This window comes from Aspergillus terreus, genomic scaffold, assembly GCF_000149615.1.
Source record: "Aspergillus terreus NIH2624 scaffold_2 genomic scaffold, whole genome shotgun sequence".
Classification (NCBI taxonomy): domain Eukaryota; kingdom Fungi; phylum Ascomycota; class Eurotiomycetes; order Eurotiales; family Aspergillaceae; genus Aspergillus; species Aspergillus terreus.
Window position 1 is genome coordinate 2196997 of NT_165925.1, and position 10610 is coordinate 2207606.

The 10610-nt window shown below is 54.9% G+C and overlaps 3 protein-coding genes across 3 annotated transcripts; 2 read left to right on the forward strand and 1 right to left on the reverse strand.

The window, feature by feature from the left end:
• Positions 1 to 276: 276 nt before the first annotated feature.
• Positions 277 to 2090, forward strand: ATEG_01772 (FAD-binding oxidoreductase; the record flags this gene model as incomplete). The annotated part of the gene is made up of 7 exons (XM_001209137.1): positions 277 to 778; positions 826 to 939; positions 987 to 1072; positions 1119 to 1370; positions 1424 to 1452; positions 1504 to 1699; positions 1767 to 2090. 7 exons carry the CDS (start codon positions 277 to 279, stop codon positions 2088 to 2090), a joined length of 1503 nt encoding a protein of 500 aa, XP_001209137.1.
• An 807-nt stretch (positions 2091 to 2897) lies between these two features.
• Positions 2898 to 3598, forward strand: ATEG_01773 (uncharacterized protein; the record flags this gene model as incomplete). The annotated part of the gene is made up of 3 exons (XM_001209138.1): positions 2898 to 3056; positions 3115 to 3446; positions 3508 to 3598. The coding sequence occupies 3 exons, from the start codon at positions 2898 to 2900 to the stop codon at positions 3596 to 3598; spliced, it is 582 nt and encodes a 193-aa protein (XP_001209138.1).
• Positions 3599 to 3609: 11 nt separating this feature from the next.
• Positions 3610 to 9457, reverse strand: ATEG_01774 (uncharacterized protein; the record flags this gene model as incomplete). Its single annotated transcript, XM_001209139.1, has 7 exons — positions 3610 to 3684; positions 3867 to 4163; positions 4382 to 5383; positions 5451 to 5593; positions 5982 to 6328; positions 6378 to 6429; positions 6484 to 9457. 7 exons carry the CDS (start codon positions 9455 to 9457, stop codon positions 3610 to 3612), a joined length of 4890 nt encoding a protein of 1629 aa, XP_001209139.1.
• Between the last annotated feature and the right edge of the window lie 1153 nt (positions 9458 to 10610).

Sequence of the window (10610 nt, forward strand, 5' to 3'; positions counted from 1 at the left end):
TTGTGTTGTCCGGGATGACCGGACCTTCTCCGCTATTATTACTATCACATTAGCGCAATTGGACTTGGGCCTTGGAGCGAGGCCCGAATCTCCGACGGTAGCGATGTGAACGAAGAATCCCCCTTTTTTACGCAGGATCATTCCTGATGGAAGTACATATACCTTGCTTGCCGTATCCGTCCCGAGATTGTCCTTGGTCAAGCAGAGCAGCTAGCAAACTGTCCCTGTGTGCCTTGTCCGTATCTCTTCCTTCAATCCCTGTCCATTCCTGCCACCATGGTCTCTAGTTCTGCGTGGCGGACTGCTGTGGCGCTGTCCTTGACAGCTCTTGCCCCTCTGGCAGCAGCGGATCTCTGCGATAAGTTCGAAGCTCAAGGCATCTCGGTTGAATCGCCGGTCAGCATTAGCTACATCCAGGAGCAGAACAACTACTGGTCCACGGCATGCGGTGACCTGAAACCAACATGCATCGTCGCGCCGTCCAGTGCCATGGAGATGTCGCAGGTGGTCAAGGAGCTGCACGATGTTGACACCTTCTTTGCCGTGAAGTCTGGCGGCCACATGCCCAACAATGGCTTCGCTAGTATCCAGGACGGCATTCTTATCTCAACAAAGAACCTTGATCAGGTTCTGTACAATGCTGACGACGAAACCGCCGTCGTTGGACCCGGTCTCGCCTGGGAAGATGCCCAATTAGCTCTGGATAAGACCGCTTCAGGTCGAGCTATCGTCGGAGGTCGTCTAGGAGGTGTCGGCGTGGGAGGATACATGCTCGGAGGTAGGTCACACCGAAGCTGAGTTTGGACCGTAGGCTGACATGACCAGGCGGTTTGAGCTTCCTCAGTTCCCAGTACGGCTGGGCCGCCAACAACGTCGTCAATTTCGAAGTGGTTCTTGCCAATGGCACCGTCGTCAACGCGAACGCAAAGGAGCACAGCGGTAGGAGAACCCCCGCCACTTGAGCTGAACTATACTGATGGAGCCAGATCTCTTTGCTGCCCTGAAGGGAGGCGGAAACAACTTCGGAATCGTCACGGCGTACACTCTCCAAACCCACCCCATGGACCACAAGGTACGTCCGTTCGCTCCACGCACTGACTAGGGTCTAACAAATCCAGGTCTGGGGTGGAAACTACATCTTCACCGCAGACCAGACTGCCGATGTCCTGGAAGCCGTCCGCGATTTCACCGAGAACTACCCCGACGACAAGGCTGCCATCATCGTGACCTCCGAGCATGCCGCCCTCATTAACACCTGGATCATGTTTCTGTTCTACGACGGGCCCGAGCCGCCTCAGGGTGTGTTTGACCGATTCAAGGCCCTCAACCCCACCGACACGACAAAGACCTGGGACACCTACTACGACCTGGTCAGCATTCTACCCATAATGTCAATCTCACACAACCGCTAACACCCCACCAGCTCAAGCACAATGACTTCTTTATCCTCAAGTAAGACCGCCTCATCGCACGCGCCACTCCCGTACTAACGTTCCTTTCCAGGGGCCAACGCTACACGATCGCCACGGAGACCACCCCGATCCCCAACGCCACCGTCGGCGCGGAAGTCATGCAGACCTACTACGACCACTGGTTCAACATCACCAAGACGGTCCTCGACGTGCCGGGCGTGATTGGCTCCCTCGCCCTGCAACCGATGCCGCCTGCGATCACCAAGAAGGCCAAAGCCATGGGCGGCGTAAATCCTCCCCGTCCCTCCCAGCCCCCAGCTCGCGTCCTGACATCTCTCGCTAACCACGTCACAGGATCTGATCAACTTCCCCGACGACCAGGCATACATCGTCATCGAACTGGACTTCTCGTACTCGTTCGCCGCAAGCGACAACAAGATCGACGCCGCGAACAAAAACCTCTTCAACGGCTTCAACGAGATCATCTCCAACTACGTCGACCAGGGCGTGCTCCCGGACGTCTACCGCCCGCTGTTCATGAACGACGCCAACTACGCGCAGGACTACTGGGCGCGCATGGACCCGGCGTCGGTGCAGATGGCGCGTGCCGTGCGGCAACAGTACGACCCGGAGATGTTCTTCCAGAAGCGCACCAGCGGAGGGTGGCGTCTCGGCTAGGAATGAAGGGCGTGGTACGCGCATCATGAATGACGGTGTATAGAACATAGTAATATAATAATAGCTAAGTGAGTCATGTACATGAATCGACTCGTCTTTCTGCCGTCCTGCCAAGTATAGATCCAGCGTATGGCGCCCCGATGATTTGATGCCCCGGCGGCAGCAGCTGACAGACAAAGAGCTCGCCCTTGAGCTCTCTAAATAAAGCCCGCGATCAGCAGCGCGGCTTCACTAGCTGTGTCAGGTTGGATTAAGCTCGTGTGGCTGTTGGCTGAGAATGCGCGGCGGGAGAATGTAGCAAGCGCCGCGGTGGAGCATCCCAGCGCAGGGCGGCAGTCGACGACAGCTCTTATCCGCCCGACGAATAACACACCCACGATCGTATAGCTCGTAGCTGTCTGTATGCAGGTCGATCCTGCAAGCTACAGACGCGGTGCAAAACAGGGTCTGCACGCGGCTGGTGACGCCCGTGTGTTCAGTCTAGACCCCGTGTCTGGGCTGGATGTCTTCCGTGTGGATAGACGGCCCTGGCGCTTGCTTGATGGCTGGATCGCAGACAACTGCGCTCTATTTTGGGAGTGGTCTAGACCCGGGGTCGCTTCTTTGTGTGTATGGGGACGGTGTATATAAAGGGCCATTGTGGGTGAGGTTGCTGGTGCAAGCAGTTCTTCAGGATTCTTTCATATATTGACTATACTACACACTCCTTCAACTCATTCCACTCCTTAATCTATATACACTCCTTCGCACCTGTTACTCTCCATTGCCAATTCCACCATCCTCCATACCAAGCATACACGAAGCACAATGCCCAAACACGGAGCCCTCGGCGCAACCTTCCAGATCGCCCGCCTCACCCAGGCCTGCTGCCTCATCACCATCATCGGCCTAACCGCCAACTTCATCGCCGAGATCGTCGACAACAACGCCAAACCGCCGGGCGTGTTCATCGGGACCATCACCGTGGTAAGAAACGATTACCCCCACGCATCACATCATGACCAACAGACCTGACCGAATGCAGACCTGCATCGCCGTCATCTACTGCATCATCACTGCCATCCTCTTCCAAGACGACATCCTGCCGTGCCTCCTCGCCGCCGCCGCCGACTTCCTGGTCCTCGTCGCCGTGATCGTCGTGGCGGTGGTCATCGGCAAGCCGCTGTCGTATCTGAAGTGCGACGAGATCCACGACGCCGCGACGGGGGCCGGCGACTCCGCGTATACTTTTGCCACGCACCTGGATAGCTATCTCGCGAATCTCGGCGGTGAGGTCAAGTACGACAGTCTGATTGCGGCGACGAAGGGGGTGTGTTTGGAGGCCAAGTCGATTTGGGGGTTGAGTATTGCTTTGTGGTAGGTCCCTTCACATCTTTTCTTGCTTTATGGTAGGGTCTGTGCTGATTATTGGCGATAGTATCATGTTCTTTTTCACGGTGGTGTGCTGCGTCTGTCTCTGGAGACAGAAGAAGGCTGCTGCTGCAGGAGGCGACAAGGCGGATGCATGATTGATTGATTCCTAGCCCGAGGACGATGGATGGTATGGAAGTATGGAAATTGTTGGCACAGTCGTTCCCTCCTTCTCTTGCGTTGTCTGTTTTGTGTACTTTGCGTTTGTTGTGCTGCGTGTGGCCGCATAATAATCTTGCTGAAGCGGCCAATATTGTACCGTATAATCGAGTCAGGACTTCAATCCACTGAAATTATTGCACTCTCAATTCTCTCTCCTTTGCAGATACGATCCAGGTCGCTGCGGTTTGGTCACCCCGAACTCACAGGCGGGATGATAGCCACCTCGTCGCCTGCCTGGATGACAGTCTCCGCGTCCTCGCCCTCCACTTCGACGTACTCCTCGCCCAGACTGACGCCGCAGCTGCTCAGCACCTTCGACTTGATTCCCGGGTAGCGGGATTCGAGCTCGTCAAAAAGACGGTGCAGCGGCAGCGGGGCGGGCAGCCGTTCGGTCTGTTTGCCCGTGAAGGTCGATGCAGTGGAGAAGTAGTGGATCTGGAAGGAGGGTTGTGAGGACATGGTGTATATACAGTATGTCTCGTTCAGATATCGCGAGGTCTTCTGGAGGAATGGAGCGTGTTGGGGAGGGGAAGACGGAGAAAGCGTTAAGCGTTATCGGAGCGGAAGAAATGCGGGGTCCGATTAAGGTGTCACATCACATTCATATAATACCGATGAACTATGTACCTACAAGTTCCGTCACATCATGGGAATACATCACAAGTCAACAAATAGACATCTATCTACTTCTCCTCCGTCAATGCCTGAAATGCCCCCACCAGATCCTTCCGAAGGTCCTCCCAGTTCTCCAGGCCCACGCTGATACGCAACAGGCGTTGGTCCACCGTGGAATCAGACATCGTACGCCATTCAATCAATGTCTCCACGCCGCCCAGGCTGGTAGCATGCTGGAAGAAGGATAGCTTGCTGGGGAGTTTGCGCGCAAAGTCCTTCTCCTTCATGGTGATGGAGAACACGGGTCCGAACCCGTTGGGCATCTGCCGGGACAGCCAGGGCGCATCGTCCTTCTGTAGACTCGCGTGGAATACCTGCTCTAAAGCTGCCTGCGTGATAGCCTCGTCGCTACCAGGTGCAGGGTTCGACGTCTGCAGCGCATCATGCAACCAGGTCACCAGCTTCGTTGCGTTCTCGCTCTGACGCTGGACACGCAGGTCGAGCGTCCGCAAGCTCCGCACTCCCAACCAGGCTTCCATGTTGCCCATCACACTGCCCAGGAACACACGGTCGGAGAACAGCTGGCGAGCCCAGTCCTTACGTTGGGTGGCTAAGACACCACAGAGAACATCGCTGTGGCCGCCGAAGTATTTTGATCCCGAATGCATCACGAGGTCGGCACCCCATTGGAATGGGTCTTGAAGCGGTGGCGGAGCAAAAGTGCTGTCAACAATCAAGTAGGCCCCGCGCGAGTGCGCTTTCTTCGCGTATTCCTCAATGTTGAATGCAATGCCCTCCGGATTCACGGGCGTCTCCAGGAGGATGACATCACCCGACTCCAATTGCTCCGCCGGGCAGTTCAGGTCAATCTTCTGGAGGCCAGTCATACGGCCGACCATAGCAATCACACCATGGCATCCGTGGTAGCCATTACCGATCGCGATGCGACGAGGATTCAGCAGGACGAGCGCTGCATGCAAAGCTGACAGCCCAGACGAGTAGCTGATGGCTTCTCCGTTCAGCAGGGATGACAGAATGGCCTCGAACCGCGTGTAATTCGGCGCTGTCGCGCGGGAGTAGACATGCTTCGTTTTATCCTGATCATACTAAAGACAGTAGGCGTCAGAACCAAACTGCAGAGGGAGACCGATAGCCTCCGCAAGGGAGACATACGCCGCTAAGATCCACCAAGGGCACTAGGTCGTCCGGGTTGTCTGAATAGCGGAAAGTGGTCGCAACATGGAGGGGAGGCGCCACATCCGAGACCACGTTCAGCGCATCGTCGGCGTGGAGAGAGCGCGTCGAGGTGCCAATCTCTTTCCCAATCGGAGACATGGCGAGAGATTGAAGACAGCGGAGAAAGAGAGAAGAAAGAAGGGGAATTGGAGTCATCGGCATGAGGGAATGAGGTGATGGAGTCAAGTGGGGATATGAGGGGCAGCACGTGACACGGAAATACAACCGTCGTTGGATGGCATTATATAGATGCGAAAAGAAAAAAGGAAATAGGTATGTACATCGACGCTGGAAGATGGGGAATCGCAAATAATGCTCAATTGCAAACCAGTTGCTGGTGGTTATCGCCGGAGAGACCCCATCCTGGAGGGCTCTCGAACTGATCCTGGCGCCGCGGCCTGGAACTTGGCTCGGTCTAGGGCAAACGTCAGTCATCGTGTCAGTCGGAAGATCGGGTGACAAACACACCTTCTTCGGAGTCGAAAGTAATAGAGATATCGTCATGTTCAATAGCGTATTCCGGCATATCCAAACAAACAAAATTCGATGCAGGATCATCGTCGGTCTTCGGCAGGGCGAACTTGGCGTCGACAATGCGAACCCCGAATTTGCCAGACCGGCCAAAGCTCTCTAGCGTATCAGTCCCCTTGAGGACAAAGTTCATACACTTCCCATGGTTGAAATCATTCAAAAATGCGATCAACTGGACGACTTTCTCCTGTTGCACGATCTGAATCCGGGCCATGCTCGCCTCCCACTTCTTCGTAATCGGAACCACCATGCGACGGCGAGAGATAGAGAAGGAAGAAGCAACGCTATACAGAATTAGTCTGAATTAGTTTGCATGATTGATAGAACCCATACCTATCAAACAGCACCTGGAATCCGGTGACCGCGGCTTGAAACTTGTGAAGATCTATTAACAAAGTAAGTATAGGAGTCGATCGGTCAGGCCATGGTAGGAAATCACCTTTGACAGTTGCAAAGTCGAATCGTCGAATCATAGGTTTGACCATAGCGAGTTGCAGAAATTCTGTCAGCGTATCCGGCATCTCAGGAGTAACGAGGTTCTCCGCCACGGAGACAGTCAGATCCTGTTGTGCAGGGCGATACAGGCTCAGTCCAGTCCGATTGTTAATATCCAGTCCCAACTTCAGTTCACCAGGTCCCAGATTGATGCGATCCGTAGCGGAGCCCCATTCGGTCGCGACAAAGGCCCGGAGGTTCTCCGACAGTACAGTCGGGCCGTATCCATGCTCAACATATCCTCCGTGGGCTTGGTCAATCACCGTGACGGTCCCGGCCGGGAATTGAACGTGTGTCTTGGGTGGAAGCCCGCTTGACCGATCGCCCGGCTGCTCGATAGAATAGGCGCGAATGGGAATTTCCGAGGTCTTGACCTCACCCTCCTTAGGCAGCATTCCCAAAAGGAGAGAATGCATCGTGGTGCGTTCCTCAACGCTTTGGAATGTCATCAGCATCGTACGGGTCCGGCCATCCTCCTTGGCTTTGATCAACATAGCCGGGGCCGCATCTTCACCGCGAAGCAGACCAAAAACAATAGGCGTTCCATGACCCACGATATGTTTCACGTTGCTCAGGGTCTTCACCTTAGGGCTGGTGAGAACGGTAATCCGGAACCCTCGATGCGCATTTCGGGTCCCGGTTCCTTCTGTCACAGACACGGAACGTTCGAAAAGCCGGACACGGCACCGCTCAATGGGTTCCACAGGGAAGGCCTTGGGCGTGCCGGGGTCCATGTACTGGAAGACTTTCAGGGAAGTCTCGAAGATCATGGTTTCTCCCGCCTCTGGTTGGAGGCTTGCCTCCGTTTTCCGGGTATACTGCACAATATTCCACAAGTTTTTAAAATCATCCTCCTGAAACATAATATCCAACTCGAACCCACGAGGAAGTTTGACCCGCATCGAGTGCGATCGGACCTGCCAATCCACGTCATCCCACGTAGGTCCCCTCTTCCTATCGGACTGGATCATTACGTTGACCAGGTCGCTCTGGCTGGCGATAGCCGCAAAAACATACCAATCCGCGCGGTCTCGGATGATGGACAGAGCGCATGGGATAGAAAACTGTTGTTGGCTGTCGTCTTCCCGCGAACTCACGCATACATCCACGAACATACTGCCGTAACTGAAATATCTGCTGGTGTCGCCCAGCGGCATCATATGAATCAGACTGGGACTTTTTTCAGGCTTGTCGACCAGCATAGATCGTGAAGCCGCACCCGAGAGAACGGCGGACACATCAGGAGCAAAGAACGGGTATCGCAGCCACACACTCGTGTCGATCTTGGTAGATCCATCACTCTCCGTAGCGATGACATCAAGAATATTGTTCCTTTTGATAGACATGGCTAAGGAGCGCACATGGTTCATGATTGTATGGTGCAAACTGAGAAGCTCGGCTAAGTGGTGATCACCGGTCGTGCTCACAACCGCTAACAGCGAGTCGATGCTCATCCTCCCATACCGAGCCAATTCTGGATGTTGAGGAACGATATGCTCGTTGATCCACAAGGCCTTAGCAAGGTCCACCACGGCTTGTTTTGGAGAAGTACGCGAAGATGCCCTCCCTGAACTCGATGACCGTGATCGCGCATATAATTCAAGCCTCTTTTTCCCCCGCATGAACCACCAAACAGCAGCCCTCATCCACTCGACCAGGGAGGTTTCCATCAGCGGTTTTGCCTGTTCCGCAGATATCTGGATGACGCTTCCATACTGGACCGCATATGCCTTCAAGTCGGCAAAAGCAGTGTCACCGACTTGATTAGCAAGGGAGCGTAATGACATCTTAGGTGGCTGTGGACTGCTACGGGGATTCTCGCGGTTATCTCGACTCGTTGGACGGCTGGAGCTCTCCAACGCCGGGTCGGCGGGCATGTAGCTTGGCTTTGGCGGCGACAGTTGCCGTGCATTTCCACCTGGAGTCAGATCAGTCGGCAGAGTGGGCTCCGCAGGGTAAGGCTTGGGTGGGCTTCGCGCCGCAGGGCTCGGAGGACTCCGCAGAACATAGGCCGGGGGAGAATGCTCACTCCCTGAGACTGAAGGCGTCTCATACATGGAATCAGGGCTATCAGGTGCCACCTCGGCGGGAGATTGCTGCGCATCAGGGTCTTCAGTCGCAGGCGACTGCGGATCTTGGTAGTGGTGCTGCAAGGCACGCCCTTCCTCGGCCTGCATCTTTGCACGAACGCGCTGCGCGAAGGAGTTGGATTCCGGCGAAGCTCGGAATGACACGCGGCGGTTCCCATCTCCGATGTTTAATGTCATCAAGAAGTCGGAATCCTGGGCGTTCTGGATTAAAGGTTTCCGGTCTGTCGGTCTCAGTTCATCGCCAGTATTTCTCCGCTGATGTGTTTTGTCAAACGATCCACGGTCATCGGACTCCCCAAAGGATGTATCCAGTCGAAGATACGGCAGTTTAGAATCGTCCGCAACCTCACCAGCACTCTTGCTGCGCCGGCGATTGCGGCATAGTGAGATCTCGATGGTCGGGAGCTCCGATTCATCACCGCCCTCGCCAATGACCTCCGGACCTTTATCGGCGAAGGTGACCTTCAGTCCCTTGCGAGCGCGAGACTTTTTTGGAGGGCGGGGAAGAGTGACCGATTGGTACTGGTCCGTCGTCGGCGAGGGGTTGGAGACTGGGGAGGTGGCATTTAAGACGTCCTGCGGGGCCGGCCAGCGATGGGGGACGTCTAAACGAGGGGTCGGGACACCACGAGGGGTTGCGGACGAGGAGGACACTCCATAGGAAACGGACTTGGAACGGACGGGGGCTAGGAAGGCTTCGATCTGTTGGTCGGTCGAGCCTCGGTTCTGTTTGTCCTTGGAGAACAACTTCTCTCTCCAGTGCGGCTTTTTGGGCTGCTTCCGGTCGGGTTGCTCTTGCACAAAGGCAAAAGGGTCATCGCTAGACATCTCGGTCGTGATCAGAAGTCGGTCTTTCGTGGGAGTAGTTGTGGAGAACTATTGAGCATCGCAAGTGCAGCACGACCGGGCGGCGCGAGGGCTGTCGTGTCGTTCTTGTCAGTGCTCTTCCCCCCGCGCACAATGAGATTGCGCGTTGATAGAAGATCGACAGGGGCTACACTAAGGAAGCTAGTCGAGTTCAGGGAGTAAGCGAAGACCGGTCGCTGAGGGAGGTAGATAAGGCGGAGAGAGGTGTGGTCTCGTGCGGTTGCGCTTGAAGGAGGAGGAAAGTGGGAGGAGGAAAGTAAAGCGGGATGACCAAGAGACGGAAAGGGAGCGAGGAATGCGGGCAACCACCTCAAGAGACCGGTCGGACGAGAAGAAGCAAAGGACGGGAGCGGTAGGGACGGAGAAAGAGAGGGGGTGGGTGGGTGAACTGAGGTGTTATCTGGAGACCAAGCGGAGCGGGGAGGAGGCCAGGGAGGTGACTGGTAGGTAGGTAAATACTAAATAATAATAATAATAGAGAAGATAATAATTAGAACCCTCTCCAGCTTGACAGCGCCCCTAGGAATGCCGATGAAATCGGTGGCTCAGCGCCAGACGCAATTGCCTCCTCCAGTTGTCCGCAGTGGAGCCCTGGAGGGATCGACCGAGTCCAATCAGGTGGTAAGAAGGGGTCTCCTGGAAGCGATTTCAGGGGGGAGGGGGGAAAATTAAGTAGGGCCCTAAATCCAACCTAAAGTAGCACGAGCGAAGGATCTCCAGACTGGGGGGCGAGGGAGAGATGAAGATAGGAATATGAATATGAAAGAAGAGGGTGGAGGGATATTGAGTACTCTGTTGGGGAGAGAAAATGGAGAGGTTAGAGAAAGATCAAGGCAACCAAGTCATGACAGCGGATGCTCTCATTATTTGTATGCGACGATTCTTTCCTTTCATTATTTCACCCAGCCGAGGACGGGCGGGTACATATTTAGATCCTGGTACCCTCATTCTTTGACAATCCTCGACCTTAGGAATTCAGCAAGATCCCGACTTGGGTATATTAAGTGCACTGTTCTCGCGGAGAGCTCGTACAGATCTCATTCTATAATGCGCGGTCCTTTCAATTGACAACACGATCAATCGTCAATGAGAGCTTCGTCGTTTGGGGCTTCGA